General features: G+C 44.0%; 1 protein-coding gene across 2 annotated transcripts in view; it reads right to left on the bottom strand.

Moving 5' to 3' along the window:
• Positions 1-9,494: 9,494 nt before the first annotated feature.
• The window catches only part of TBC1D19 (TBC1 domain family member 19), a 1,159,927-nt gene continuing 1,141,768 nt past the window's right edge, over positions 9,495-27,653 (bottom strand). The window contains exons 19-21 of one of the 2 annotated variants that reach the window (XM_078678973.1): positions 19,926-20,041; positions 11,677-11,747; positions 9,495-9,924 (exon numbers count right to left, since the gene is read on the bottom strand). In XM_078678973.1, the coding sequence (XP_078535099.1) occupies positions 9,850-9,924; positions 11,677-11,747; positions 19,926-20,041 (262 nt within the window). In that variant the 3' untranslated portion in view covers positions 9,495-9,849. The remainder of the gene's footprint in view (positions 9,925-11,676; positions 11,748-19,925; positions 20,042-27,653) is intronic. The other variant, XM_078678974.1, reaches the window with a different exon arrangement.

The following is a 27,653-nucleotide window of genomic DNA, read 5'->3' on the forward strand; positions in this document are numbered from 1 at the left end:
ACTCCTGGACCACAAGGTTGATGCCTTGTTTCTCACTGAGACTTGGCTATCTGACGCCTCGGGTCCGGATGTGGTTACAGCGCTAGCGCCGGGATATTTGATCTACCATCTTGACAGAGGCGCAGGGAGGAGGGGGGGGGGCTTGGCCATTATCTATAGGGAATCACTGGGCTGTAAAGCCTGGGAGGCAGGGGTGAAAGATTGTGAGAGCTGCCAATTTTCCCTTAAATTCTCCCCTACCTGCACGCTGACAGGCCTCCTAGTTTATCGTTCACCTGGAAGTGTGGGGGAGTTTATATCTTCGCTTATGGAAACTACCACTCTCCTGGCCTCAGCTTCGTCCAACTTTATTCTGTTGGGAGATCTCAACTGCCATTTTGATGAGGCAACTGACCCAATGGCAACTAATTTAATGAGCGAGCTGACCGCCCTGGAGATGAATTTGATAAACACCGGGCCCACACATGTTAAAGGGCACCTTTTGGACCCCCTTTTTACGAACATGAGGGGTTTATTAGCTATGCCCCCTCTTGTTCTTCCCTGGTCTGACCATTCACTGATCATGGCAAACTGGGAGGTAAAGGAAGATGATACCCTCCCATCCAGGAAATTTAGAATAGACAGGGCATGGTCAAGGCTCCCAGTAGAGGCCTGGAATGCCCGGTTGGAGGGCTCCCAGCCTGAGAAAGGTCAGGATCCAGTGACTGCAGACGCTATGATGAGGAACTGGCTGACCAACGCAGTGGACCATGTGCTTCCACTCAAGAAGATGCTTATTAGGGATAAGAGAGTGGGGTCTGCCCCATGGTACTCCCCAGAGCTTAGAACCCTGAGAAAGAACTGTAAACGGGCGGAGAGATTATGGAGGAAGAACCCAGAGACAGAGAGTAGGGAAAAATACCGTAGGGAATTAAGGACGTATAAACTTGCTATACGCGCAGCAAAGGCCTCCTTTTTTAGGGAGAGAGTGAGTCATGCTGCGTCCTCATCCAGGGAAGCCTTTCTAGTGATGAAGGAGCTTCTTAAACCACAGGATCCCATTCTTGTCCACGACAGACCACAGGAAAAATGTCTGGAATTGGCCACTTACTTCAAAGATAAAATTGACACCATTATTAGTTCTCTCCCTCCGGTGATGGGAACCCCGACTCCGTCTGAGGACTTAAGCATGTCGGAAAATTTATTGACGTCTTTTGGCCCCGTAACCTCAGGCGAAGTACTGAAGGTCCTCGGGAGCTTGAAGAGTGGCTCGCCTCGAGATCCAGTCCCAATGCGGTATTTAAAGCAGGCTGCCCCATCGATAGGAGAGCCTTTGACCGATTTGGTCAATCTCTCCTTCGCTCATGGCACGGTACCGCCAGACTGGAAGAGCGCAGTCGTTAAAGCGCTTCTGAAGAAGCCTGGCTTAGATCCACAGAACTTAGCCAATTTCAGGCCCATCTCCTTGCTACCAGGGATTAGTAAGGTTGCCGAGAAACTGGTTAACCGCCAACTGTCCAACTTTCTCGAGGAGAATGGTCGGTTGAGAGACTCCCAGACGGGATTCCGACCGGGTCATGGAACCGACACGGCTCTGCTAGCAGTTGTAGAGGAGGCCAGAAGCACTTTGGATACAGGGGGGTCAGTGGCAGTGATCCTCCTGGACCTAAGTGCGGCCTTCGATACTGTCAACCATGGAGTGTTGACGCAACGCCTAGCAGAGACAGGAGTCGCAGGAGCGGCCCTGGAATGGCTGGCCTCTTTTCTGGAGGGGCGTACCTTCGAGGTTTGGGAAGGCAACGCAAAATCTCCTCCCCTTCCACTTCACTGTGGGGTGCCTCAGGGCTCATCCCTGAGCCCTACGTTATTTAACGTGTATATGGCACCCCTGGAGGGTGTGGTGTCTCCGTTTGGCTTTAAGACCATAAGCTATGCGGACGACACTCAGCTAGTGGTGGGTCTGACACAGCTGGAGAAACAGCCTGAAACGCTCCATTCATGCCTAAGAGAGGTGTTTGACTGGATGACCAGGTCATCGCTCAAATTGAATGGCTCAAAAACTGAGCTGATGATCTTGGGCCACTCAAGCTTTGCCCTCTCGCCGAGCAGCTGGCCCAACTGTATGGGCACTCCGCCTGACCCAAAGAAGGAGATTAAGAGCCTGGGGGTCTGGCTGGAGCCTGATCTGTCCTTTAGGACACACGCCAAGAAGATCGCTGGCGTGTGTTATGGACTGCTCCGTTCGGCCCGTAAGGTTCTCCCCCTCTTACCTGAACTCTCCCGGAAGCTGTTAGTCCAAGGTCTAATGATCTCACGCCTGGACTACAGTAATGCACTCTTTCTCGGAGCACCGGAATCAACGTTCAAAATCCTGCAACAAGTGCAGAACGCGGCAGCCAGGCTGCTGCGGAACGTTCCGGCTAGGCAATCAGCCAGGCCCGCTCTAAAGGCACTCCATTGGCTCCCGGTCAAAGAGAGAGTGACCTTCAAAGCCCTCTGTATTGCTCACAAGAGCATGCAGGGGAAAGGACCTGCTATTCTGAAGGACATGATTCAGCCATATAAGCCCACCAGAGCCTTACGCTCCAATAATAAACACCTCCTTCAGATAAAGAGAATTAGGAGAGCCCGTTCAGGTGGTAGGAGCTTCTCTATTCATACTGCACACGCCTGGAACTCCCTCCCACTCTCACTACGCTCTGAACCAAACCTGCTCAGGTTCAGGAAACATTTGAAAACTTATCTATTTCCAGAATAATTCTAAATCTGTTCTGTTTCACATAGGCAACTTGCTCTGATTCTCTATAAGCGCTGGGATGCCTCTGGGTAACCGTGCGCGGTACAAAATTCGTTAATAATAATAATAATAATAATTCTGATTTCTTCTTGACCTAGGAAAATAATGCACCTCAGAGAACTCAATGAGCTACTGTAATCCAGGGCTGGTGTCCAACTGACAGCTAGTCGCCAAGAGGATGGGGACATGACCTGAAGTCTGCGTAACTTGCTGGAAAGCTATTTTGTTGCCTAGTGTCTAGAAGCCTTCCTGCCTGGTAAAAGAGGATCACCTTGCAGGAGGAGAGAGTGACCAAGAGAATTCCAGCTGGGTATCCACAGAGCTCACAGAAGAATGAACTTGTTACAGGAAATTTTACCATCGGTGACACGAACTGTGAGGGTCACCTGGACTTCCCTGCATGGTTCATTTGACGTAAAGTATTGACACTCCCCAAGCAACAGCGGGCCATCTGTCATCACTGTACCATGACCAGAGGTAGCTCTTTATCTGATGCCACAAACATGCTGCGAATCCGGTTAGGCCCAACAGCAACACTATAGAGGAGGCTACAACTGCAGAAGATACATGACTGCAGCTGATGTCTGCTGTGTTGTACTTCCCCATCAGTAAGATCCAAGAGGTGGCGCTGTTACCCATGATCCATAACCTGCTGTCTGTAGGGCTGACTGTGCAACCACAAAGGCCACATCACCAATGTTGTCTCGGGATTATCAGTAATTCTGATAATCCTGCACATTAAGGTGATTAACGACTGCCAGCGTGGACTCTTTTGGCTAAAGATACACAATGTGTTGCAACTGACTTATGGGTTACAGAGCAAAATCACTGCTCACTGAAGCCTAACTGTGAGCTTGCACTGTGTTTGATTCATGACTATGTCATTCCATTGATCTACGTGAGCTTGCACCTGTGCTTAATTCATGTCTATGATGATTTCCTTGATCTCTGTAGTTACAGTGATGCCTTTTGTGCTAGGCTAGTAGCCCTTAGTTGCACACAGTAGAACTAAGTACCTGAACCCCCATCCCTCTGTGTAGTATTTTGCTTTGCGGAGTTATTACATATCTTCTCTTTTACCAGGACTAGCACTGGGCTGGACAGTAAGCTATTGTGGCTGTTGGTTGACCGTTGAGTTCAGAGTCAATACCCCTTGACTCACTGACTCTTTGATTGTTCACTCCTACTGCCCTGAGAATCAAGTACAGAAAGGGTGTAATTGTCCCAGTTTGCAGAGCCATAGTAGGTCAGTCCCCAGGACACCAGAGGCAAATGATCAAACCACCCCTACCTACCATGTGGCCACCTGAATGAGGGCTAAAAGCCTTGCTTTCTGACTTTAGAGCAAGCTCTGACAGTTTGTAGATATAGATAACATAGATAAAGTAGATAAATGCCATTGGATAATAATAGTATAAAAGTCAATGAGAGTACTGGGTCAACCAGAATGTGGGCACCAGCCATTCCAACAGTTCTTCTCTCAATGTGTTGCAGGAGTCCATGCACCTCTGTTGTCTCATAAGCCTGACTACCAGCCTGTGTGGTGAGTGCTCTTGCATCTACATAATGTGTTTGTCTGTGTGTATCAGTCTTAACTGCCATACGTATCAATCTTAACTGTCATACTACCAACTGTGTTTACTATACTACCAACTGGGTCAGTGTGGCTGCATGCATCTCCAACAACAGCATCTGCCCTGCTTCTTCGATACTGAGATTCGGTTTTCTGATTTTATTCTGCTGTGATTCTTCAGGCAAAACCTCTAACCAAGAGCTTTCCAAACTCTGCGTCGTGACACGGTACTGTGTCGCCTGCCATGTGTAGGTGTGTTGCACGACAATGAGTAGACACTGTCTATTCATTGATTTTGCTGGATGGTACTGCGCATGTCAGTGACGCAGAACGCGGATGAAGGCCATTAGGCGAGCGAGTGTGCGCGGCCTTGTTCCCTTTGCCAGGTGCGTCAAATGAGCAGTCCAGTCCGCAGAGCCGCCTCCGCTCCCCATTCCCAGCGCTCTGTATGGTGCAGTTCTGACAGGAGTGTTAGCCCGGGGAGCACAGTTCGTGTCCACCGAGGGGAGCCGGGCTCCGCTGTCTGTCTGAGCCCCAGGACGCAGAGACGCCAGGGCGCTACCGCCACCATGAGCCGAAATGCTGTTATAGGTGGAACACCAACAGCCAGCTAAAGATCTTGTCCTGATCTCCATGGATTCTGGAAAACCACCCTTTCTCACCAGAGATCCACAGATCAAGGCACAAGTACTGGGCCAGAAGAATGTTGGGTGGCAGAGCCCAGGGTCCACCTGGAATTAGGTGAGTGCAGCCGCGTATGAAAGAGGAGGTAGGTTTGGGGCCCTAGCTACACATGCCATCATGTGTGATTATGTATTATGGGTGGGAAAGTGCCATACAGAGCATGGACGACAAACATCACTCAAGTGAAAGTAGAGTTGTAAGTCATTAATTGACCACTCCACAGACCCAGGTGTCAGCAAAGGCTGGTTCAATTTTCATAGGACTGTGACAGAACTTCTCACCAGGACTACACACTTTTAATGGTGCAGGCAGCACATTCGAAGCGGGCAGGATATTTTAATTTTACAATGCCAGCACAATCACTTCTCAGCAAGGCTGGTTCACTTTAATGTGAGAGTGACAGAACATCTGCATTGAGCACTATATGTTGGTGAGACATTCACAAGAGATCGTAGCAGGGATTCTGTGCTTTCAATAGCAGAGTACAGTACTATTCAAGCGAGTGGGTGTGCATTTAATGTGCCACCACAGTCATTTCCCATCAAGGCTAGTTCACTTTTAAGGGAGGGTGGTAGAACTCTTTCCTGGAGCATTCCCAGAAGCTAGCAGCAGTTTGGAAATGTATGTTTGTTATCTCACAAAACATATATTTTTTAATTAAAGGTTTCTGTGAGATATGGTGTGTCCCCATACATTTTGTTATTTACAATTTCTATGACATATGTATTTGTCCTTATCTCTTGCATGCAGTTAATTTAACCTCGCGTAATGATGCACGTCTAAAAATGCAGTTAATTTAACCCCCGGTTTGCTAGTAAAACTGCATTGGCAAAATGATGCATGTCTAAAAAGTGTGTCACCAACATGAAAAGTTTGGAAAGCGTCCTCACTCTGCCCTAACCCACTGCATCAAGCCCCTGAAGACACCTCTATACCTTCATAACTTGCCATTCCCTCGCTGCACCCCCAAGTGAAAAGTGGAGCTAAACAAAGGGGGACTAAGAAGGCAGCAGAAGGCACTAGCTAGCAGGTAAACCCTAGAAACAGGGAGAGGGGAGATGACGCATGGGGGCAGCTTGTAGGGGAGTTGAAGAGCAACAGGGCTACAGTTATCTTCCTTGCATTTGCAGAGTATAAGGCCCTTACCATTTTGTGGCTTAGTTTCCTTTCACAAGGAACAGAGAGCTGCGACCCAGGTCAGGTTCCTCATCATATCATCAACTCTTTTACTCCCTACTTCTGTCAGCAATCGTGAGCCCAGCCACCTGTGGGTGTGCAGGCAGCAAGCAACCTGCCAACAAGACTTGTGGTGCCAATCTAGAGCATGAACCCATAGGGCAGTTGTGAATTAGCTTTAGGTTTAACTGAAGGTCAAGGTTGAAGGTTAGGATAAGAGGTGAGGCTAGACTAAGGGGCAGGGTTAGGCATCTGTTTATATACACTTTATAGTTAGGTTTAGGATTAGGTTTAGGGTTATGTTATGTTAACAATGATTTGTAGAGCGCTCGTTCACCAGTTGGCTGGAGAGAGTAGGGGGTGGCCAGCTCGGTGCAGATCAGTTGTAAGCAAGTGTGAATAACCATGTTTTGAGTGACTTCCTGAAGTTGGGTAGGTTTATGCTGTCTGATTTGCAGGGGAATGGAATTCCATAGTCGAGGGACCAGGGTCGTGAACCTGCACCCCCCTTGGCACTTCAGCTTGAAAGTCAGCACTGTCAGCAGCTGGAGTTGGGCCGAGCGGAGGTGGCGTGAGGGCATGTAACGGGAGATGTGTTTGTCAATGAATATGGGGCTGCAGCCGTTTAGGGGTTTGTACCCTAGGCAGTCAAACTTGAAAGCACAGTGCTGGGGGATGGGGAGCTAGTGGAGTTTCTTAAGGAGAGGGGAAGCATGTTGCCACCTCGGTTGTTTAAATGTTAATCGTGCTGCTTGGTTTTGTACCAATTGCAGTCGCCTAGTGAGGCCGAGTGGAAGTTCCAGGAACACGGCATTTGCATAGTCAAGACGGACTAGGGCTATCATGAACTGAACCAGTGCAGCTTGGGATAGTAACCTGCTTCTCTTCCTTATTTTTCACAGCTGCAGGAAGCATGTGGAGATCACGGTACCTAGGTGTGTTTTGAGGGATAGGTCATAGCCAATGGTGACCCCTAGGCTTTTTACTGAGGTGGAGGGGGGAAGGGGGATACTCCAGGTCGTTTGGCCAATAATGTGGGCCCCAACGTTTGTATGCATTGCCCGTCAGTATCCGTTCTATTTTACTGGGGTTCAGCTTTAGGTGGTTATGGTCCATCCATTGATGGATGAATGTCATGGTGGATTGGAAGTCAGAGATTGACTGGGGAGAGTTGTCAATCTTGAACATTAGTTGAAGGTCTTCTGCGTAGTTGAAGACGGTCACTCTTCTTTCTTTCAAGGTTCTTATTAGTGGGAGGAGGTAGAGATTGAAGAGGTGGGGGAGAGGGAGGAGCCCTGTGGGACCCCACACGTAGTGTTTAGTTTGGGGGTGGTGAAATGGCCAATGCAGACTGCCTGGGTGCGATTTTCTAGAAAGGACTTTATCCAGCTAAGTGCTGGACCCTGGAAGCCTGCCTCGCTGACACGGTCGGCCAGAGTATTATGGTCGACCATGTCAAAAGTCGCCGAGAGATCAAGCAGCAGCTGGGCCTGGGGCGTGCCTGTGACCGCTTTTTCGCATAGGGAGTCCAGTACTGCTATGATAACTGTTTCCGTGGAATGTGCTAGCCGAAACCCAGCTTGGCTAGGGTCGAGGAAACCTGTCTGTTCCACAAAATTGGACATTCATTTGGTCATATAGGCTACTAATATCTTGGCCATGTAGGGAAGTAAAGAGATGGGGCGGTAGTTTGCTGGTGTCTGTGGGTCGGTGCTTGGTTTCTTTAGGAGGGGGACTACTATGGCCTCCTTGAAGGTGTTGGGGACACAGCCCTGAGATAGAGAATGGTTAAGGAGGGCAAGGGCTGGATTAGGGAGAGCCACGAGGGCCGTTTTAAGTATGTGAGGGGGACAGTGGTCCAGGGGGGAGCCAGATCTGACCGTAGCTAGTAATTTATTCAGGGTCTCTGTGTCAATGGGGGGGAAGGTTTCCATGAAGTGGGGATTCCTAGGAGTGGGTGGGGTAATCTCTTGCAAGATTTTGGGGGGAATGCTGGCTCTAATGGCAGTGATTTTCTCGATAAAGTAGGTATTTACGGAGTCAAAGAGGACCTGTGACGGTTTGGGTTTGTTTAGGACTCTCTCTAGGTTTGACAGTTCATCTACTATAGTGAATATTTCTTTGGCTTAGTTGTTGGAGTTGAGAATTTGTGAGGAAAAATAGATTGCCTTTGCTGTGGAGATGTGGAGATGGCATTTTTATATTGCTTTAGGGCCCTGATATAAATGAGTTTGCCTTCTAGAGAGTAGTTTTGTTTCCATTTTCTTTCTGTTTGGCGTAGGGGGTGTTTTTGTGATTTTAGGTCGGGGGAGAACCATCTCTGAGCCTCCTGTCGGCAGGTGAGTCTAATTTGTTTTGCCACCTTCACCACTGTATGCATGTATTGGCATTTATATAACGCTATGAAGCAACCTAGCTACGAAGCAACAGAGAACTGTATATTACATATGTTGGGAGACGATCTACATTATAGGAACGTGTACCTCAAGCAGGGATTATAAAAATACATTACCAACATTTCCATTCATAACTGTACCTAGGGCTAATGTTTGTGGAGTAGAATGGTATAAACCAGCCTGAAATTGATGTCGACGTAAGCTATATTCTGCACATCCTTACAGTTACTTTGGAGCGCATGTTTTACCTCTTCATCTGGATAGGGAAAACTTGAGATTGGGAGGGGGTTTTTCCAGGCCAGTGAAATTTACAGAATACCCCTTCTGTAAAGGGGTTGTGATAGATGGCTTTACAGTTGAAGAATGAAGAAACAGTACCTGAACAAAAAAAACAGTTGAGGATCGAGAAGAAAGTCATTCAATTGGACCAAAGAGCAGTTTAGAACTCTAGGAACACATGGGATCAGGGATGATACACACGAGGACATCTTTACCACCAACCGACACAAATGAAGAGAGGAGAGAAGAGAACATGCTGAAAAGAAAGAGTACAGAACCTGGTAAAGGCTATTTGTAAGGCAAAGAAATGTCAAGATGAATCTTATATTAAAGTGATATTGGCAGAGAATAACAAAACACTAAAAAGGTCATAACATTGATGCAGAGGGCAATACCACAACGTGTGAAGGTCCACAGAAAAGCTCTTCGGTGGTTTTAGGGGCTCAACACCCTCTGGAAGCACTAAAAGACTTCATGTTGTATTCGACTATACTGTAACCAAGTGCTATTTCGAAAAATATGAAACAGTGTAGGGTTTGAAAGCAGTATGGGATCAGTGAAATACCACGGGCCTATCGGGTTCTAAAAATCAATAAACATATCACACCTGTTCCATTAAGGGTTGTACTTTATTGTTCCATTTCACATTGTATTTATAGTATGTGGCATGCTTTATAGCTGTTGGTTTGCGTTCCCCACCTTTACGTGCCGACGGCTGAGTATTCTTTGGCCTCGCGCTTCTGATGAGAGACGTCAGCCCGGAGCGCGTGGACGGTGGATGCTGAAAGCTGATGTTGGATATAATGAGGCGCGCGCCCGCGCTCGCGCCAGTAAAACTGCAAGCGAACATGATCTTTATTGACACATACAAACAGATTCACGCCGGGTTCCTGCTGACGGGGCACAGCTCGCGATTCGTTTCTGATGGAGACCCAGATAGGCGGTGTCAGGTACCTTGAGGAACGTTAGGTGACGGTGGCAAAGAGGAAGATTTGGAGAAGCGGCATAACCTTCAGAGTCGAGAGGTCAGCTAGGACAGCCTGGAATAAAAGACAAACATGTGTGTTTAAAATATATCCGACCGGGAACAGTCTCGGCGTTAATTCGAGAAGTTACAAGAGCTGACAACGGCTCTTTAATGTGAGCCACGAGCCCGGCTGAGCCCACAGGGCCTGCGAGTGTCATGGCGCTGTTTTCTAACCAAGTTTAGGACTTTATTACATGCGGTTTCAGAATTTTCCTTTCAATTCGAAGACATTCGGTGTGTATTGAGAAAGGGCTGTACTTTATTTCAGCCTGAAGACATGCAAGTATCATGGGTGCTCAAGAGGGCTAAGATTTCAGCTTGTTTCTAAAAATAAGTGTGCATAATGAGTCGTTGGCCTGTGTTTCTCAGAGTTCAAGCGCGAGACATGCCTCCCATTCAGCCATCTCACTGCAAGTAACTCACTGGAGCAATCTGCAAACATTATTATCTCTGCTCTCTCCAGTCACCATAAATCAGTTTCTTACATTTAATAGAATACGTTTTTTTCTTTTACTGTTAAACTTAGGTATGGAGTTAATTAATTGTTTTTCCAGAATTCAATATTTGTTTATAAATCTGCTTTTGGGGATGGTACTAGTATATATTATGCTAAAAGTATAAAAAGGCAGAATTGTCTGGACACACTCTTCCTAGTGCAATCTCACTCCTTTCCCAGTCCTGGTGACAGGCCCTTACCCCAGCTGGGGCACCTTCCTAAATAGCTGGAACACGCAAGACAAGGTGCTTGATTCCAGCACAGAGTGGGGGTAAAGACTGCCATCAGTGTCACAATACACCAGGCACATTCTCTTCTAAACTATTCATTAAGGCACTCACTCGTCTGAAGCGCGGAAAGCCTCTTGCTAGATCAACTGTGCAAATACCATCTTCGACTCCGTCGACCAGCAACTAATTCTCCCCAATGACTTCACAAAAGAATTAACGAACGCCCAACTACAGGGTGTGCCAAAATTATTTTTAAAAAGGTAAAGAATAACTGGTGCTGAATGATGTGACTATTAACTGGCTTCGTACCATTCAGACCACTATTAGACAATCTGAGCATTTTAACCAATAGCTCTCTGGATGCTGGGAGTGGTAGTTTTGCCTTTGCCATAATAATCGTGGCCTACAAATACAAGCATGCTAAGTGCTTTAGGCCAGGATACCAAGTGGCTGGAGGCCAGCTGGCACCTAAGCGCTGGAAGAAGCAAACTTCCTTACAAGTGCAGTGAAGGGCAAGGCCTCTTTAAGATGTACTGGTATTTGGAGATCATTTATAATGAAATCTCAAAAGCCAAGAGGGTCGACAAGGTGCAGTATGCAAACCACATATATGTGTATTTTAAAACCAACTATACTTTCTTTTATGATGTCAGTCATGAGCGGTTGGCGTTACAAATGCTCCTTTTGAGCAAACACATTGCTTTGTGGGTAAATAGACAACGTCTGGGCATCACATTCAATCTGTTTAAACAATAAACTTGTGAATAGAGCTACGTGACATTACACAGCAAAAAACTCTAGTGAAATTAGTTATCGAGTGCAGAGATCACGCGCCTGTTTTTGTCGGTTACATTGCGTAAAATGGAATACTTCTCTGGATGTTTTTAATATGCCAGCCTCGCGTGCGTCTTGTTCAACAGTGTCCGAGTCAAGACGCCTTGTGCATTGCTTAACATGTGCAGGGGAAGCTTATGTTACTATGGCTGGCAAAGCATCAGGAACTATTTCAATCTCATCCACTGTAACTTATCCTCCTCACCTCGGCCGCAGCCAGTGACGTCACCTCCATCAGGTTCACAGCTCGGAAAGCGAACACTGCAACTGCCAGCACTGAAAAGGAATTCAAACGGTTTAAACTGCTGACCTCCCAGTCAATGAGACATTATCTGCAGGTTCACAAACTGATTTAAGGGATATGGCAGCGCTGTGCGACCGCGGGGCAGATTGACAATCCGCAGCTCGCGCACCACTTCCTGTAAAATGACACCCCGCGAGCAATTCTTCCATCCAGGCAACGACGGAGCCACCGTCCAGTCACACAGTGACCAACTGGGCCACTTGCATACAATGACAAGCTCCTGGAATCACAAAGACACGTGCTGCAGAATGTATATAAGAGGTGCACACTGCACTGCGCGTGGGCCACCCGCACGTTCACTGACGCAAAAAAGTTAGGAATTGATAAATAAACAATTCATTTTCAAACTTCATAGATTTTGATACACGGTTGTACATAAACCTTACTCGTTATTTTTAATTAATGTTCTTTCTTCATCGTGATCATCTCAAAAGCTAACACACACCGCCGACTCCTGTAAATCAAAATTAAACACCTTTGTCTTATGGGGACACCTAGAGGCCAGCAAGCAGCATGACCCCCTGGCAACCGTAACATTGTTACACTCTGGAAATCCACATTTTCCTTCAGAATGGCAAACAGTACTCCTATTCAATGTTAACCTTATTATTTTTTAACTCTGTGTGTAGAAGTGTGAGGTCTCTGTGCACCGCAGCCAAGGCTGTGTGCACCAAGAAACTGACCATGCATGGAATAGTTACTTGGGGTTCCAGTTTAGGCAAACTGTAATGTGCTCACATGTTTATTTATTAGCATTAATTAAGCTAAACAGGTTTATAAACCTGCATTGTGTTAAACCTTCTGTGATGCAGCTTTTCCCTGGCATTCGTACGCCACAAATAGTAGACCTTGGCGAGCTAGGAAATTCAAATAATGGACTGAGCCAGATACGATCCTTTATGAGATCCCACATGAAATGATACAGCAAGTGGCTTGTAAAAAAGACAATAAAGACTTTTTCTAATTAAAAATAGGTTATTTCTCTAAAAGGTGCATTTAAATTATAGTACGATAGATGATAGCACTGCAAATTGAGAATGACAGACTTTGACTACCCCATAAGGAATGGGCAGCAGGCTGTGCCAACCCTAAAACCTGACACTCCACTTTGACATTACACTGAAGGCGAAGCATCAGGTTGTAAATCCAAGAGCCATTCTGCAGATTGAAACATCACTCTAGAAGTCAGAGAGACTGAAAACATCTGACCCTTTGATGGGCAGACAGTACCTTTACCACTAGCGTGGCAAATTTGTACATGTACTCCTTTGAGGTAGAGAAGATCTTGTTATCAGACAATCCATAATGCTCCCATGATGACATGCTGGTCACCTGGCACGCTGATGCCATCTCTATCATGGACTTTCACTACTGGATACATTCGCGGAACCCTTTTCTCAATTTCAAGAAAGAATTTAGCAAAGAACGCCACTGATTCTTGGACCTACTGATTTTTCCATCGTCAGCATACTTTGGTGTGGATTTGGGTTGTGTTGGTGATGAGTGGATTAGTTAGTGGCATTGGGTAGATTGGTGTTTTGTGTGTGAGAGAAAGTGCTAATGTGCGGTACTTGGGGTAGAAGGGTGTATATGTGTGGTTTGTGGGGTTTTGTAGTGGGTGTTGAGACATTGAAATGTGTGTAGGGTTTGTTTGTTTGTAGTAAATGAGTAGAGTACATTTAAGGGACAGGTAGGACTCTCCAGAACCAGATGAAGGTGTAGTATGGGGAAACCGTTCACTATAAAAGGCTGGCACCAGGTATAAATATTGGACCCTCAGAACACCTTTTCAGTACACTCCTGGACTTGTAGACATTGCAAGAGGAAGGACAGCCTTGTTCACTAGAGGACTGCCCTGTTGTTTGAGGCCTGCCTTGTTCCCCAGAGGACCGCCCTGCTGCTTGAGGCCTGCTCTGATCTCTGAGAAGGAAGACTAGGCCTGTTCCATTCATTCCAGACTACCCGAGTGACTCCAAGGGTCAGTTGGATGAGCTCCTGTTCTGAGCTACGGGGACACAACAAGCTCCAGAGATCTCCCTGCAACTGCCCAGCTGATTGGCCGTACTGGACCCACCTGAGCCCTGCTAACCTCTGCTAGAGTGAGCCCATCATCCTCAAGAGGTGCCTTCCCAAGTCCTGACCCTTAGCTGGCATCAAATTACAGTCCTCTTAAAAAAAAGGAGTAATCCTTAAGTTTTGAGCTCTTCCCAACTGCGAACTGAGTAATACTTAAGGTTTTAGCTCTTTGCAACTGCCAACTGGCTTGTTCATGGCAAGATCTTGCCACCCACACTGAACCCATCTGTTCGTGCTACAGCGACTGCCAGCAATGCAAAATCTACACTACGCACTTCAGCAACGACAGCCACCAATGCGAAGCTCCAGCAATGACCATCTGCTAGCCCCACCGGATTTTTGTGCCACTGCAATGACCATCCAAGATGTTAGGCCTGCACTTCCCACTGCAGCAATGACCATCCACAAAGCTCTCCCTGCTCTGAACTGCCAATTCCACTGCGAATGGAACTATTGCGCCAGACTTTGAGAAGGTAACTTTTTAAGTGAGACTAACCTGGTCCCTGTAGCTGGCTTGCACTCTACCGCAGTGAGCCTGAACTTGTGACTTTCCCCAGCCTATCACGACTGGATGCTCACAAGTGGCGTTCTGTGCTTTCAGGCTCTATAGCTACTTAAAACTTTGAAACTACATTTCTCTGTTTCTGACTGGATTTTGTCATTCTGAAATAGTTTTTTAAAATTAAAATGTGAACTATTTTTCTAAATTGGTTTGGGATTTTCTTGTGCAGTTTTTTTACTTTAGTATTCTTTGAGTGCTGCATAAATACTTTATACTTTGCCTCTAAGTTAAGCCTGACTGCTTTGTGCATTAGTGACTTCTACAGTTTAACCTGACAAGGATTGTGGTTGTTGAATGAGTGGGGCTTCCACTGCCTCAACCAATAATCCAATTTCTTACAGGAGGCATTCGCACACAGTAGCTACAACACTTCCACGTTTCCCAGGTCGATGCTTGAGTATCTCACCCAGTCCAAGTTTTTCATTTGGATTCTAGGACTTCTAGTCCTGATTTTATAAGTGGATAAACTAGACCTCAAACTCCATAATGCAAAGAAAAAAACTCGGACTGGAAGAGCTACTCACACACGGAGCCAGGAAACTTGAGAGCTATGTATCTAGGTGTGTGGCAATGGATGAATAACTGAATTTGCATACTATTGATGATATTTCACTTTTCTCTTCGTGTCAATTTGAAATTGTCTTCTTTGTGGATAGAGTTTGTTTTGGGTATATTTAAATCTTTATAATAAATTATGATCTGCAGTCATACTATACACTGCCAAGTAAGTGTATTTTTTAGACCGCAAATATCAACATTTATCACTTCTTTTTAATGTACATTGGGTTAGTCAGACCGAATGCAATGTCCATTAAAATTCACTTAAATGCTCAGGTGAATGTTCCGCAAAAAATGATGCAGTCAGTGCTAAATAGGTGGATGCTTTAATTTTTTTTAATGTGTTTTCTGCGCTTCTTTATAGTGTAGTTGTTGTGTAAGCATCTATGCATTTTATTATGCAGCTTACCTTTCATGTGGAGGATACAGTTATTTTCCATTTTCTCTTCTTCTCAGACTTGCTAACTAACTGACCATAATTGTACTATTTGCAGACCTTTGGTGAACATTCTAAGTGGTGAACTATTATATATTGTTGAGGGTCCTTAATACACAGCTGTGTCTTTTTTAATAAATGAAGACCAGCACTTCATAATAAATGTTATTTTTCTTTTTTGTGCTAATGCTTTCTACTCACATACGTTATGAAGTTAATACACGGCAGGAGGTTCATATAACGCAGCTCACTGAATAGCACGTTCAACGTTCTACGTTCCCCATGATCCTATTCCCCTGGGCAGGGAGTAATAACATAGATAATATACACCAACCCACTATAAATAGGGACAGTCCAACCAACATGTCCCCTTTTCTTGCTGCCTGAGTTAAGTAAATGTTGTACTTATGAACCTAGCTGTGGAAATGCTTGTGCGCTAACATTTGTTTATTAAGAGACTTAGGAACGTGATAAGGAGTTGTTGTCAGCCTTGCTTCAGTAATGCACTTTTGTTTTAATGCTTGTTTGAGATTTGTTTATCTTGAGGGGAACATGTTTGGAGGCAGTAATTGATTCAGCTTGTTGTTTTTTTTAAATACATTATTTTTCCAATTTTTGCATACAGGAATACAAAAAGATCAATACATTGCATCGTATAGTATCAGCAATGGCAAAAAGTAACAAACGCATCTTAATATACATTCAGGAGAGCAGGCAAAGATGTACATTAAGGATGTATAGCAGACAATACTCAATAATGAATCCAACATATGTCAAACGCAGTTTGCTTTGATAGTTAATTTTCAAAAGAGGAAACATTCTTGTGATTCTATCGTATGGACTCATGGAGCAGAAGGGCCATCTTTTCAGTTTTCCCAGATTTACTATTACAATCAGATGCAAGTCTCTGGAGTTGGTGCGCCAGGTGCTATGCATTTTCATCTGGAGGAAGATGGTCCAGGAGGGAGCTGTCAATGAAAATGCATTGTTTGGAGTTTCTTGTAGGCATTTTTCCGGTTCAAAATCTGATAAAAGCAAGGTAATGTGTTCAGTCCTGCTACGCATGGACAATCTGACAGCAGGCAGGTACATAAACAGATTGCGGTGGGGGGCCAAGTCTAGACCACCAGCACAACTGGCTAGGGTACTGTGGGAGTTGTGTCTCTGCCAAGGGACATCTCGAAAAGCAGAATAACTACCAGGGCCAGGCAATTGGGTACCAGATTAGGATTCAGGCAACCTCTACAATGCCAGTGACTGGCATCTGAATGCAGTGGTGGCTGTTCTGTAATAGCAGAGGAGCGTCGCACCACTGCCTGGTTCATAGCCACCAAATGTAAAATGAAACAATGTTCTTGCATAATTTTTTTCTGCATTTGCTGGCTCCTAGCAAGAGGTGTTTGGAGGGACAGGACCTAGGCATGGGAGGGTGGAGGAGGAGGGCTACGTGCACTCCACTCCCTAAGTGTGCATATGTGTTTTGGCTGGCTGTCTCAGGCTGACCAAAACACACATGCGCACTTAGGTTTTCTCCAGCCCAGCTGCATTGAGCAGCTGGGCAGGAGAAACCTCAATGACTCCCTGGTATGAGCAGGGTGTCTTTCCTGCGTGCTCAGATCATTTCCCGTGCTGCAGCACGGGGAGGGGATGGGAGTCTGGGTCTCAGGGGCTGCTGGGACCCAGGAAGAGGAGAGGTGGTGAGCGTGACGCGACATTAGAGGCAACTGGTGGCAAAAGGTACTTTTTTTATTTTTACACACGCCCCACCACCCTTTGTTTATGGTGGCCGCCGCTGTATGGGCCGATTAATGGGGCAATAAGCATAGTTTGGGGTCAAATTGACATAGCCTCGTTTGAATCCAGTCCAGACCAACAGCTCAGCTTCACAGATATTTCAACTTGAGTCTAGATCTGGAAGCTTTAGTAATGGATGCTTACTTCAAGATCGGTCCTGTGAAAATCATTATGCTTTTTCGCCTTTTATCGTGATACCCAAGTGCGTGGCACAGGTGTGCAGGCAGCTAGCGAGGGTGGTCTTGATAGCACCACTCTGGAAGGCACAGCCTTGGTATCACTTCCTCTTGGAGCTTGCAGAGGATTATTCAGTTTGTCTGCAGATATTCCCACAATTATTGAGGAGCTCTGAAGGGCAATATCACACGCCTGTTCTAGAGGGCAACTGAATGCTGGTGGCATGGATTCTCTCAGGTTGCTTGTGGAAATGCCAGGACTTACGAAGTCTACTTCAGGGTATATCGGCGCCTCAAAGCCACAAGTTAGAATTAAAGCCAATAATGCAGCCTAGGTGCAAAGAATGGGCTATGGATCTCGTCGTACAGGACGATTAATGGGTACAGGCTAGTGATATCAACAGGTCATTAAAAGGTTGATGGTTAACCCGTTGGTGAGCATCCTTTGGTTTGCAGGCTGATGAAGGGGGTTAGATATGTAAATCCTCATAAACCTGGGTGCTCTGCACTATGGGAAGTGAATTAGACGTTGCAAATGTTCCAATCATGGGAGGACAATGATAACCTTTCTTTAAAGTAATTATTTAGCAAGTTGGTTAGGATACTATGCTAGTATCATTTAGGAGAGTTTCAGACTTTGGCTCTTTGTACAATGCACTTCTCACCAGTGGGGCTGCCTTATCCCATTGCAAAGCATACCTAGAATGTTTCTACCGCTATACAGTTTCTTTTATTTTCTTCACACAATAAATTGTGTATGGTGAGGTGCTTTACGCTATATGTGAAGGTGACTGAGACCCATAGAACGTCTGCCCCCAGTTATTGATTTAATTCACTATAGTATATGAAACTTCCCTAAATAGATGGGTTAAAGGGGTGATGGCCCTAGCAGGGGTGGATATAGAGGGTTTTGGGGATCACTTGACCCAGAGGGCCATTGCATCAAAAGTATTTTGGGAAGGAGCTAGATTAGAGGATATCAATAAATCAGCAGGTTGGTCTAGGGCAATGCTTTTTAAACGTTTTAACCAGAGCAGACCCTTTTTAGAACAACAAACCTTTGCAACCCACCCAGCTTTAACACACATGGTTGAGGAGCGATGTTTTAATGTAACAGTAGACATGCTTTCAAAATACTGGTAATCACCAAAATAACATTCATTCATTATCTCTCTCTCTCTCTCTCTCTCCCTCTCTCTCTCCCTCTCTCTCTCTCTCTCTCTCTCTCTCTCTGTAGCCTCCATGTGAACTTTTGATTAAAGCACCCATCATTTGATATGATTGAGTGGAGCATGAAATACTCTTTTGCGATCTTATGCAAGAGCTGGACAAGTGCAAAGTGTATGCAATATTGTTTCTTTCCTATAGCTGCAGACTCTGTTGGGGATTTGAATCACTAGGAATCTTCTTAATCTGTATAAAATCATTTTTTATTTAAGACGCACTGGGAGAGGTTTGTGCAGATAAGATTGCCCTATGTATAAAGACATGTCCATTAATAATCATCTATGCCTGTGATCTTTTATATTAATTCATTTTATCCTGAACTAGGAATGCAATGTTTAAGGATATATTTACAACTTTCTTGAAGGATCTTTCCCTTGCCACGTCTCCCAGGGTTTATGTATTTCAAATATTTCAAAGCTGTTACCAATAATTTCTGCCCCCATCAAATTATTGAGTGTTTCAGGGGAGGCACTCTTAGCCTATAACAACATTTTAAACAGGCAGCTTGGTATACCAAAGGTTATAGTGCTAGACCAAATTCGAGTCATGCTTGTGCTTGTGAAGCATTCTGGGGCAGATGGAAAACCTGTCTATAAACTTTGCAAGTAATATACTTCAGAAATGTGGTATGCATTGCCATTACAGCTTCAATTCCATTTGACAGTGCCAGGACACGTTTGCATTTTATGACTTTCAAAATAGGTTCCAATGATTGCCCCCACAATTTCTTCAATAATCATCTAAATGTGAACCTTTGGTTCTATCAGTGTCAAATGCTCAGCAAAGCTGCGGCAAGTTATTTGTATGCAGATTTTATGTCTATTTTTCTTTTATGTAAATAGTAACTGCCCAATTTCTTTAATTTCCTCCTGAAGATGACTACTTTTGATTTTTCCAGGTTAATTTCGATTTCTTTAGTGTGGGGTTAACTGGATAAAAATGCTATGAATCTTGGGAGACCTATGGGGGGGGTCTTGTTCAATCGCACAACATCATCAGCATAAAGAAAAGATGAGATTTGATGGGATCCTATTTGGGGGTATGCACTTACGAATGATCAATTACTACAACAAATTCCATGATGAGAAGATTAAAGAGGAAAGGAGCTGAGACACACCCTTGTTATACTCCTTTTGTGGTTTGTATCTTGGTGAGATGTTTTGGCTCGCCCCTAATTTAAAACGGTGACAGAATCCATTTGAAATAAGATTTCGAAACCTGTCTCATATAAATGATCATTTGCCAATATCAGTAATCAGCCGGCATAAACATTAGAAGAAAAATAATATTAGTAAGACACGGCAAACATAACGTTCAGTACCTGCAAGGATTTCCAAAGAGTTGTAGCCCAGGATCCTATCCCACAAAAGCAGTAGCTGGTCAGTAGCTAAGTAGCCAGAAAAAGCTCTTACCATCCACTTGAACGATATTCGTAATCTAAAAACAAATCAGAAAGAGTTTGATCGTTTTTAAGCAACTGCAATCCTCTTAACATTTATTAGATAAGCATCTTAAGACTAGGAGTTGACCACTTTGCAGGGACCGTTGATGTCACTTGGTGTTCCCCATTGGTGTTTGTTGAGGTAGGATGTGGTCTAGAGGAAGGTCCAGTGATATACCAGCACCTACCATCACCGAATGGATCTCAAATCCCAATGACACCACCAAAATTACGAGGTTTACCTATGCCTTGGATTATTTAAGTATGTTTTTTTTTAACTCCCTTGATACAATCTATGCTGGAATCCTGTTACTTTGCATTGCCACACCACAAGTCAAGTGGAAGATCAAAATATGACAGCCATAAGAAAACATTGATGAAAAGACTATGTTTATGTGGATGTTGCTGAGAATCTCCCCTTTACCTTCGTGCTAGTTCCGACTCTTTTTTTCAGTGAAAACCCCACTAAACTCTTCTTTGTCACACCACTTATTCTGCTGCAGGTCACCCCTAGAAATGCTTATGTTTATTTTGGTAATTTGGCCATGGCTATGACTTTCTAGGATGTACAATTTAAGAGTTTTTAGGTTAGAGCATTTATACATGTCTAAGGACTAGAATTTGGCTGCCAAACTAATTAAGGGCTATAACCCATTCATAGCAATACCACAACTTGAATTTACTCATGCTAAGTAGCTATGAAATTCATAGTCAACCTCATTTCCAGGGTACTCTTTACAATATTATATTCCCTTTTCACAATTTTAGCAGCTAGCCCTCAATTATTTTTATTGATTTATTGAACTCTTCATGATTGTTAACTGGCATGCGGAGAATGTACTCCCTTTTTCTCGCTTTCTACCTTGGAATGATCTATACATTGTTTCAGTAGTTTGTAATTACGAGAAATTGGGTTGCTAGTTGAGGAGGGTGAAACCCTTCTCAAGCAACAGCCACAATCCTCTTCAGGGTGAACCACAAAAAGTCACAAAATTAAACTTTGCTTAACCCACTTGTAGATTGGCTCAAAAGCATTCATGCTTAACTTAGAGGCAGTAATAAGGTGAAAACACAACACAATAAAAATCCCTCACCAATTTAGAAAAATAGGGCACATTTTAATAAATTGACACCAAAACGACAAAAATCCAATCAGTTGAAACAAAGTTATGAATTCTTCAAGTTCATAGTGAAAAGTAGCTTACAAAAGATCAAAGCGCCAACCGTGAACAGCTAGTCGCGTGAGACCAAGGCAAAGTCTAAAGCAGAGGTCTTTAAACTTTTGTCGGCCGAGCCCCCCCATCTAAACCTTTTAAACGTCGAGCCCCCCCACCACCACCACCTGACAAAAAAGTTCTGGAAGCTGGTACTCTGAATCATTGATGACCATTTCCCCCCTGCAGAGCCCAGGGTGAGCGGTGGGTTGAGTGCATAGTGATCAGTGTGAGTACATTGTGATTCCTGTGTGTGCTGGAAGAATTAGGCTCCCCACCCGAAATTGTTGCACCTCTGGCCTTTAAGACCTGTGACCCCAGACACACTCAGCCGGGCCCCAGGCAGCTGGAGCTGCAGCAGCCTGGCTGAGACACACGGCTCAACTCGCGCCTGGAATCAACAAAAAAAGATGAAGGTGGGGTGAAGTGCGCGCCCCCCCTGAAGGGATGCTGCGCCCCCCCCAGTGGGGTGCGCCCCACAGTTCGAAGACCGCTGGTCTAAAGTTATGGCCATCCACACTGCAGCACGGTTCGGATACACAAAGGAGATTGGACCAGTCTCTGTTTACCTTTGGACTTAAAAGAATTTTTGAAGAAAATGTATAAGAAGGTAAGTTTAGAAAGGACAAGGCAGCCAGTGCTGTATGAGGAGGAGGTGTCTTCGGGGAGCCACTGGACGAAGTCTCAGTAAAGGTATCTAAATCCGGTCTTAGTATTTTTTATGGAAGTCCAAAATATCCTTTGGGACGAATCGTGAGGCTGTAACCAACAACGGCTCTATGAGGCTGTATACACCTTCTGTGAGGAGCCGCTGAACAGGATTTGCTATGTCATAGGACCTACCGCAAACTCAGGCTAACAGGAGATGCACCTTGGGAGGATCGGCAAGCAGGTAGGGGTTGGTCTCCTCTTGATCCTCAGGGCACTTTGTGAATGAACATTTTTCAAGTCCCAAGTTTTGGGTTTGGATTATCTAGGCACCTTTAGCACACTTCCAAGGGTCCAGGACTGGAGGAGGACTACTCGGATGGTCAGGAATCACTGAGGCTGAGTCCAGGAGTGGGTTTAAGATGTTTGGAGCATTTTATGTCCATGAGGCTCCAATCAGGAGTCTATCCAACTAGTTCTTGGAGTCACTCTGAAATTCCTGGGTTTAAGCAGAAAAGCAAGTTTCAAGCAGCAGGGCAGTCCTCTGAGAGTTCTACGATGGTCCAGAAGTAAACTGAATAGTGGGTCTGAGGATTCTAATTTGATACCTGGTGCCAGCATTGAAGTGGAAGAAAGCTCTAGAGTTTCTCCCCCAGGAGAAGGGACAGGAATGTTCTTTATCTCTGCTCTGGTCCCAGATGTCTGGGTGCAAATGAGGCTAGTGTGAAGTTCTTTGTGTGCGGGATAAGGCAGTTGCTTTAAAAGTGCAAGTGGGGTTGTACACTCTTCCACCCCCCCCATCCTGTCAACACCCAGTCCCCCTACTGTGTGACTGTCTAGGGGAAATACACAAAGGCCAACTGCCAACTACACAGGAAACAGGCTGCAGGCACCACATGGTTGTGCAAATACAATGCCAACTTTCTAAAAGTGGTATTTTCAGAATTGTGACTTAAAGTTTGACTTTACTATTAGAGAGGATTTTAAATTACAATGCCTAAGACACCAAACATGACATTTCTACCTGTTCACAAGCAAACTTTATCACTTAATAAATGTAATAAGGTAACCCAGTGTTATCCGATAGGAGAGGCAGGCCTCCCAGTAGCGAAAACATTTTTGGGGAGTTTTTCCCTGCTAGGACATGTAAAGCTTAAAACGATATGTCTAACCGTTAACATACAATGCACCCTGATCTATAGGCTGTTTAGGGTCTAATTTAGGAGTGACTTATATGTATCAAAGAGGAGTTTTAGGCTTGGCAAATTGGCAGTTTAAAACCTAAACTGCACAAAGGTTTCAATGGCAGAGTGGAAGGTACAATAAGTGCTGCAGGCCCATTAATACCATTTAATTTGCAGGTCCTGGGTATATGGTTTACCACTTTACTATGTACGTATACATAAATTAACTATGGCAATCATGTGCAAGCCAATTTTACCAGGTTTAGGAGCGCGGACTAGCACCTTAGCACTGGTTTGTAGTGTTAAAGTGCACAGAGCTCCAAGGCTAACAAAAATTAATTCAGCAAAACAGGACTGAAGAAGGCAAAAGGTTTGGGAATGACCCTGCAGAGAGGGCAAAGTCCAACAGCAATCTCATTCTCTATGACAAGTTCATCAATCTAAGCATGTAACATTTTTTTCTTATTACTAGTCATCCCTTCATTGGCTTTTCTAGACAAGTAAATATTTATTTTTTATGTTTGATGGCAAGTTTTCATAGAAGTATCACGTGGATCCCTATGCACTCTCTTAGTTTACCAACTTTTTACGTAGCTTTTGTGATTCTTTGGGGTGGCGTCAGCACTTGTCGCACAATGCCTAATTGTGCCTTAAAATAACAGCAGTAGTGTGTGGCAGTTGCAACAACTTTCACTGAAGTGCGCGCTCGTGTGCACATGAAATTATTGAAATTTCTTCTCCAATTCAAAAATTATCGAGTCATAGTTTTGTTATTCGAACATTTCTGATTTATTTTTCGTTATCTCTTGTTATTTCTCTTATTTCAATCATAAGAATATTTCATTTGTTCACCAAATGGTCAAAATCTGTACATTATTCGCGTTGCCCAATGCATTTCGGGTCTGAGAACAGGACCCTTCGTCAGGGGCCTGAAAATGAAATAATACAGGACCTTAGTGTTCACTATCGTACACACTATACATAACAAATTAAAAGGTGAAACATTTTTAAACTTCATTACACATTTAAATAAAATACATTCATCCGCTGTAAACTAACTTCAGGGTTGTTTTAACTAATATCAAAAAGACGAAAACGAATATTAAATGACTGCGTATTGTCTGTTAAGCGAAACCAATCAATGGTGAGAAATGTTAGGCGGTATGGCAATGAACCAAGGGGACTGGTCAATGGGAAAACATATCGTGAAAAGGTAACAGGAAGCTGAGGTGAGCCCGTGTCAATAGCGGCTAAATTATATTCAGTGCATCAAGAGCAGTCAAAACTGTGAAACATCTATAGCGAATGGTTACGCACGGGGTAGTTACTTACAATTCAAGATAATGACAGGAGTCGTGAAGAGTAATCCGGTTTACGCGGCGTTTGTCGGCAGTTATCGCATGCTTAAAATTTAAAGGCGTGTCTGTAAAGGTCACGCAACGACATGGACCCCACTAAACAGAGACTCAAAGCAGAATTTTTCTGGATAAAAAAACTGAACTCTCTACAACCTATCGGGATGAACGATCGCATTGAATACTCGTGCTTCTTATGAATCAGCATCAAATGAGAACTATTCTACTTCCCTGAAATTATTCACTTGACTTATGGAACTTTGATTTTGAGCATATGTATGCTGTGAACTCGTTAAACACACTTGCGTATATATATTATTATTAATATCACATCAATTTATTGTTTATCATTATCATATGTATTTCTATCAGACTGCAAACTCGTATTGTCAGCATCACGTAACCACCTATATGAATATCCCTATAGACTGTTATTGTCCCTTTTCTATTTTTAGAACTCTGGCAGTTTTCTTCAACTTCAGGTAACATATTACTTCAACCCATTATACATCAACTCGTATAGTCTACAAGTTCGCCACTTTCTCCTTTTAATTTAATTTCATTAGTCACTAGCACGCATTACCCTTGACTTCATGGACACATTTACCCACTTTTAAGATTGACTTTAGCTTCCGCTGGTAAAATCTCCATAAACGGAAAGTCTTTTATCGACTTCCATTGAAGCCTCAGTACCCATGTCACATGACCTTTACAGACACGCCTTTAAATTTTAAGCATGCGATAACTGCCGACAAACGCCGCGTAAACCGGATTACTCTTCACGACTCCTGTCATTATCTTGAATTGTAAGTAACTACCCCGTGCGTAACCATTCGCTATAGATGTTTCACAGTTTTGACTGCTCTTGATGCACTGAATATAATTTAGCCGCTATTGACACGGGCTCACCTCAGCTTCCTGTTACCTTTTCACGATATGTTTTCCCATTGACCAGTCCCCTTGGTTCATTGCCATACCGCCTAACATTTCTCACCATTGATTGGTTTCGCTTAACAGACAATACGCAGTCATTTAATATTCGTTTTCGTCTTTTTGATATTAGTTAAAACAACCCTGAAGTTAGTTTACAGCGGATGAATGTATTTTATTTAAATGTGTAATGAAGTTTAAAAATGTTTCACCTTTTAATTTGTTATGTATAGTGTGTACGATAGTGAACACTAAGGTCCTGTATTATTTCATTTTCAGGCCCCTGACGAAGGGTCCTGTTCTCAGACCCGAAATGCATTGGGCAACGCGAATAATGTACAGATTTTGACCATTTGGTGAACAAATGAAATATTCTTATGATTGAAATAAGAGAAATAACAAGAGATAACGAAAAATAAATCAGAAATGTTCGAATAACAAAACTATGACTCGATAATTTTTGAATTGGAGAAGAAATTTCAATAATTTCATGTGCACACGAGCGCACACTTCAGTGAAAGTTGTTGCAACTGCCACACACTACTGCTGATGGCAAGTTTTGTCATCTCGAGGTGTAACTCCACTGCCATCTAGAGGACACTTTCAGTACTTTTAGGTTTTAACCGAAAATGCATTTGTCTCGCCAGGTGGGTTCTTAACAGTGATATTAGTTGAAACTGAAAACCGGAAGCCATAGGTATAAATACAAATGGTTTTTGTACTGTACACTTCCTGAACTCATGTATTTCAAGGTGTGCTAATATATAATAATAAAGAAAAAGGAGGCTCTGTGAAATAAAATATTTGCCTAAGATCACACAATTAGTTCAAGCAGGAAAGCAGAGATGTGCAATTCAGCTACTAGATTGGCATATCCATTGCACTCCTTTTTTTGCATCAAAGATTATTGCTTTGTTTTGAATTGTTTGAGAACAACGTTAGAGTGTAGATGCCAGATGTGCATGAAGTCCCACAGTGGCTGAAGACAAGCCTGTATATAACAGCTATTTAGGATTAACACCTTTCCCTCAGTAGTTGCAGCAGTGCACAGTGTGCGGTGCTTTAAGCGCTAATTTATAGGTCGACTGCAGAACAGTTAGATTGATTAGATTATTCAACTCTGGTAACATTTCTATGACTTTTTCCAGGTCTGACATACCTAGCCAAACTCCAACATATTCGGTAAACACACTGACTTCACCAAATGACTTTTTAGGTATAGGAAAATAGGATTAATGGAGGAGTCCAATTGAAAGTTTAATCAGTAATAGCTGATTAACTTTAGACTATAGAAATATTATAATCTGCTCCATAATCAGGATGATCAGATGAAGTCAATGCAACTTTACCCTAAGGCTGAGGATGAAGACGAAAGCCTCCACAAACTCAGGGGTGGTACTAGGTAAGTTATGAATGATGAACTTCTTCCACACTTGAATGCTGTTGCTAAAATGCTTCTCTGTAAATCCTGCCCCTTCGGTCACGGAGAAGCTGTTGGGTACGTTCTGAGTCTGACTCAACAGTCTTGTGGCTCTTGGGAGGTTGACTCCCTCAATAAGACCACTTCTTATGTTTAGGGGTCTGCTCCTCTCCACAACATGAAGTACAGGCATATTCTTGCATGGCAGTCTCCAGAAATATGGCTTCACCCAGTTTCCAGAAATATGGCTTCACCAGTTCCCAGCTCTCGTCATGACCATAAGGGGGGAACACCAACAAGCAGAGTCCTACTCCCTGGTAATACCTCTCAGGGCTAGTTCACAGATCCTCTTTTCATAGTTCAGATGCAGTACAATACATGAACTGTGGGCAGTATGTATCTTACTTTGAGGTGACACTGTTGAGAAGGTCCAGCCAATTAAACCCTTCAATGCCCATGGCTTTGTAAGCAGCTCCTCATCTGCCAGGAGCCAGTATTCAGTAAAGCACTAGCCCAGGCTTTCCCACATGTGGCTGTGTCTTAGCAGGTCTTTTGTGTCAGCATGTGGAACTGGATAAGCAGCTGGATATTACATAACAGGAATATAAGTAGAGCGCACATTCACCCCAAACGTTCACTTCAGCCCCAAGGAGGCCTCTTGGCACTACTGACAGATAATGGATGTTTGTTGCTACCCAACTAAATGGTATTAATTTCATAGACCTCATAAATATGAAAGGCTGAGCAGGCTCACCAGCATTCAAACCTATGACCGCATAGTGAAAAAGATATCTCTGAGTGGATGCAATAATCACTGAGTTGCTATTTCCACAAGAGCAATGGCAATTATCCAAGAC

This window comes from Lissotriton helveticus, chromosome 2_2, assembly GCF_964261635.1.
Source record: "Lissotriton helveticus chromosome 2_2, aLisHel1.1, whole genome shotgun sequence".
In the NCBI taxonomy this organism is placed as follows: Eukaryota; Metazoa; Chordata; class Amphibia; order Caudata; family Salamandridae; genus Lissotriton; species Lissotriton helveticus.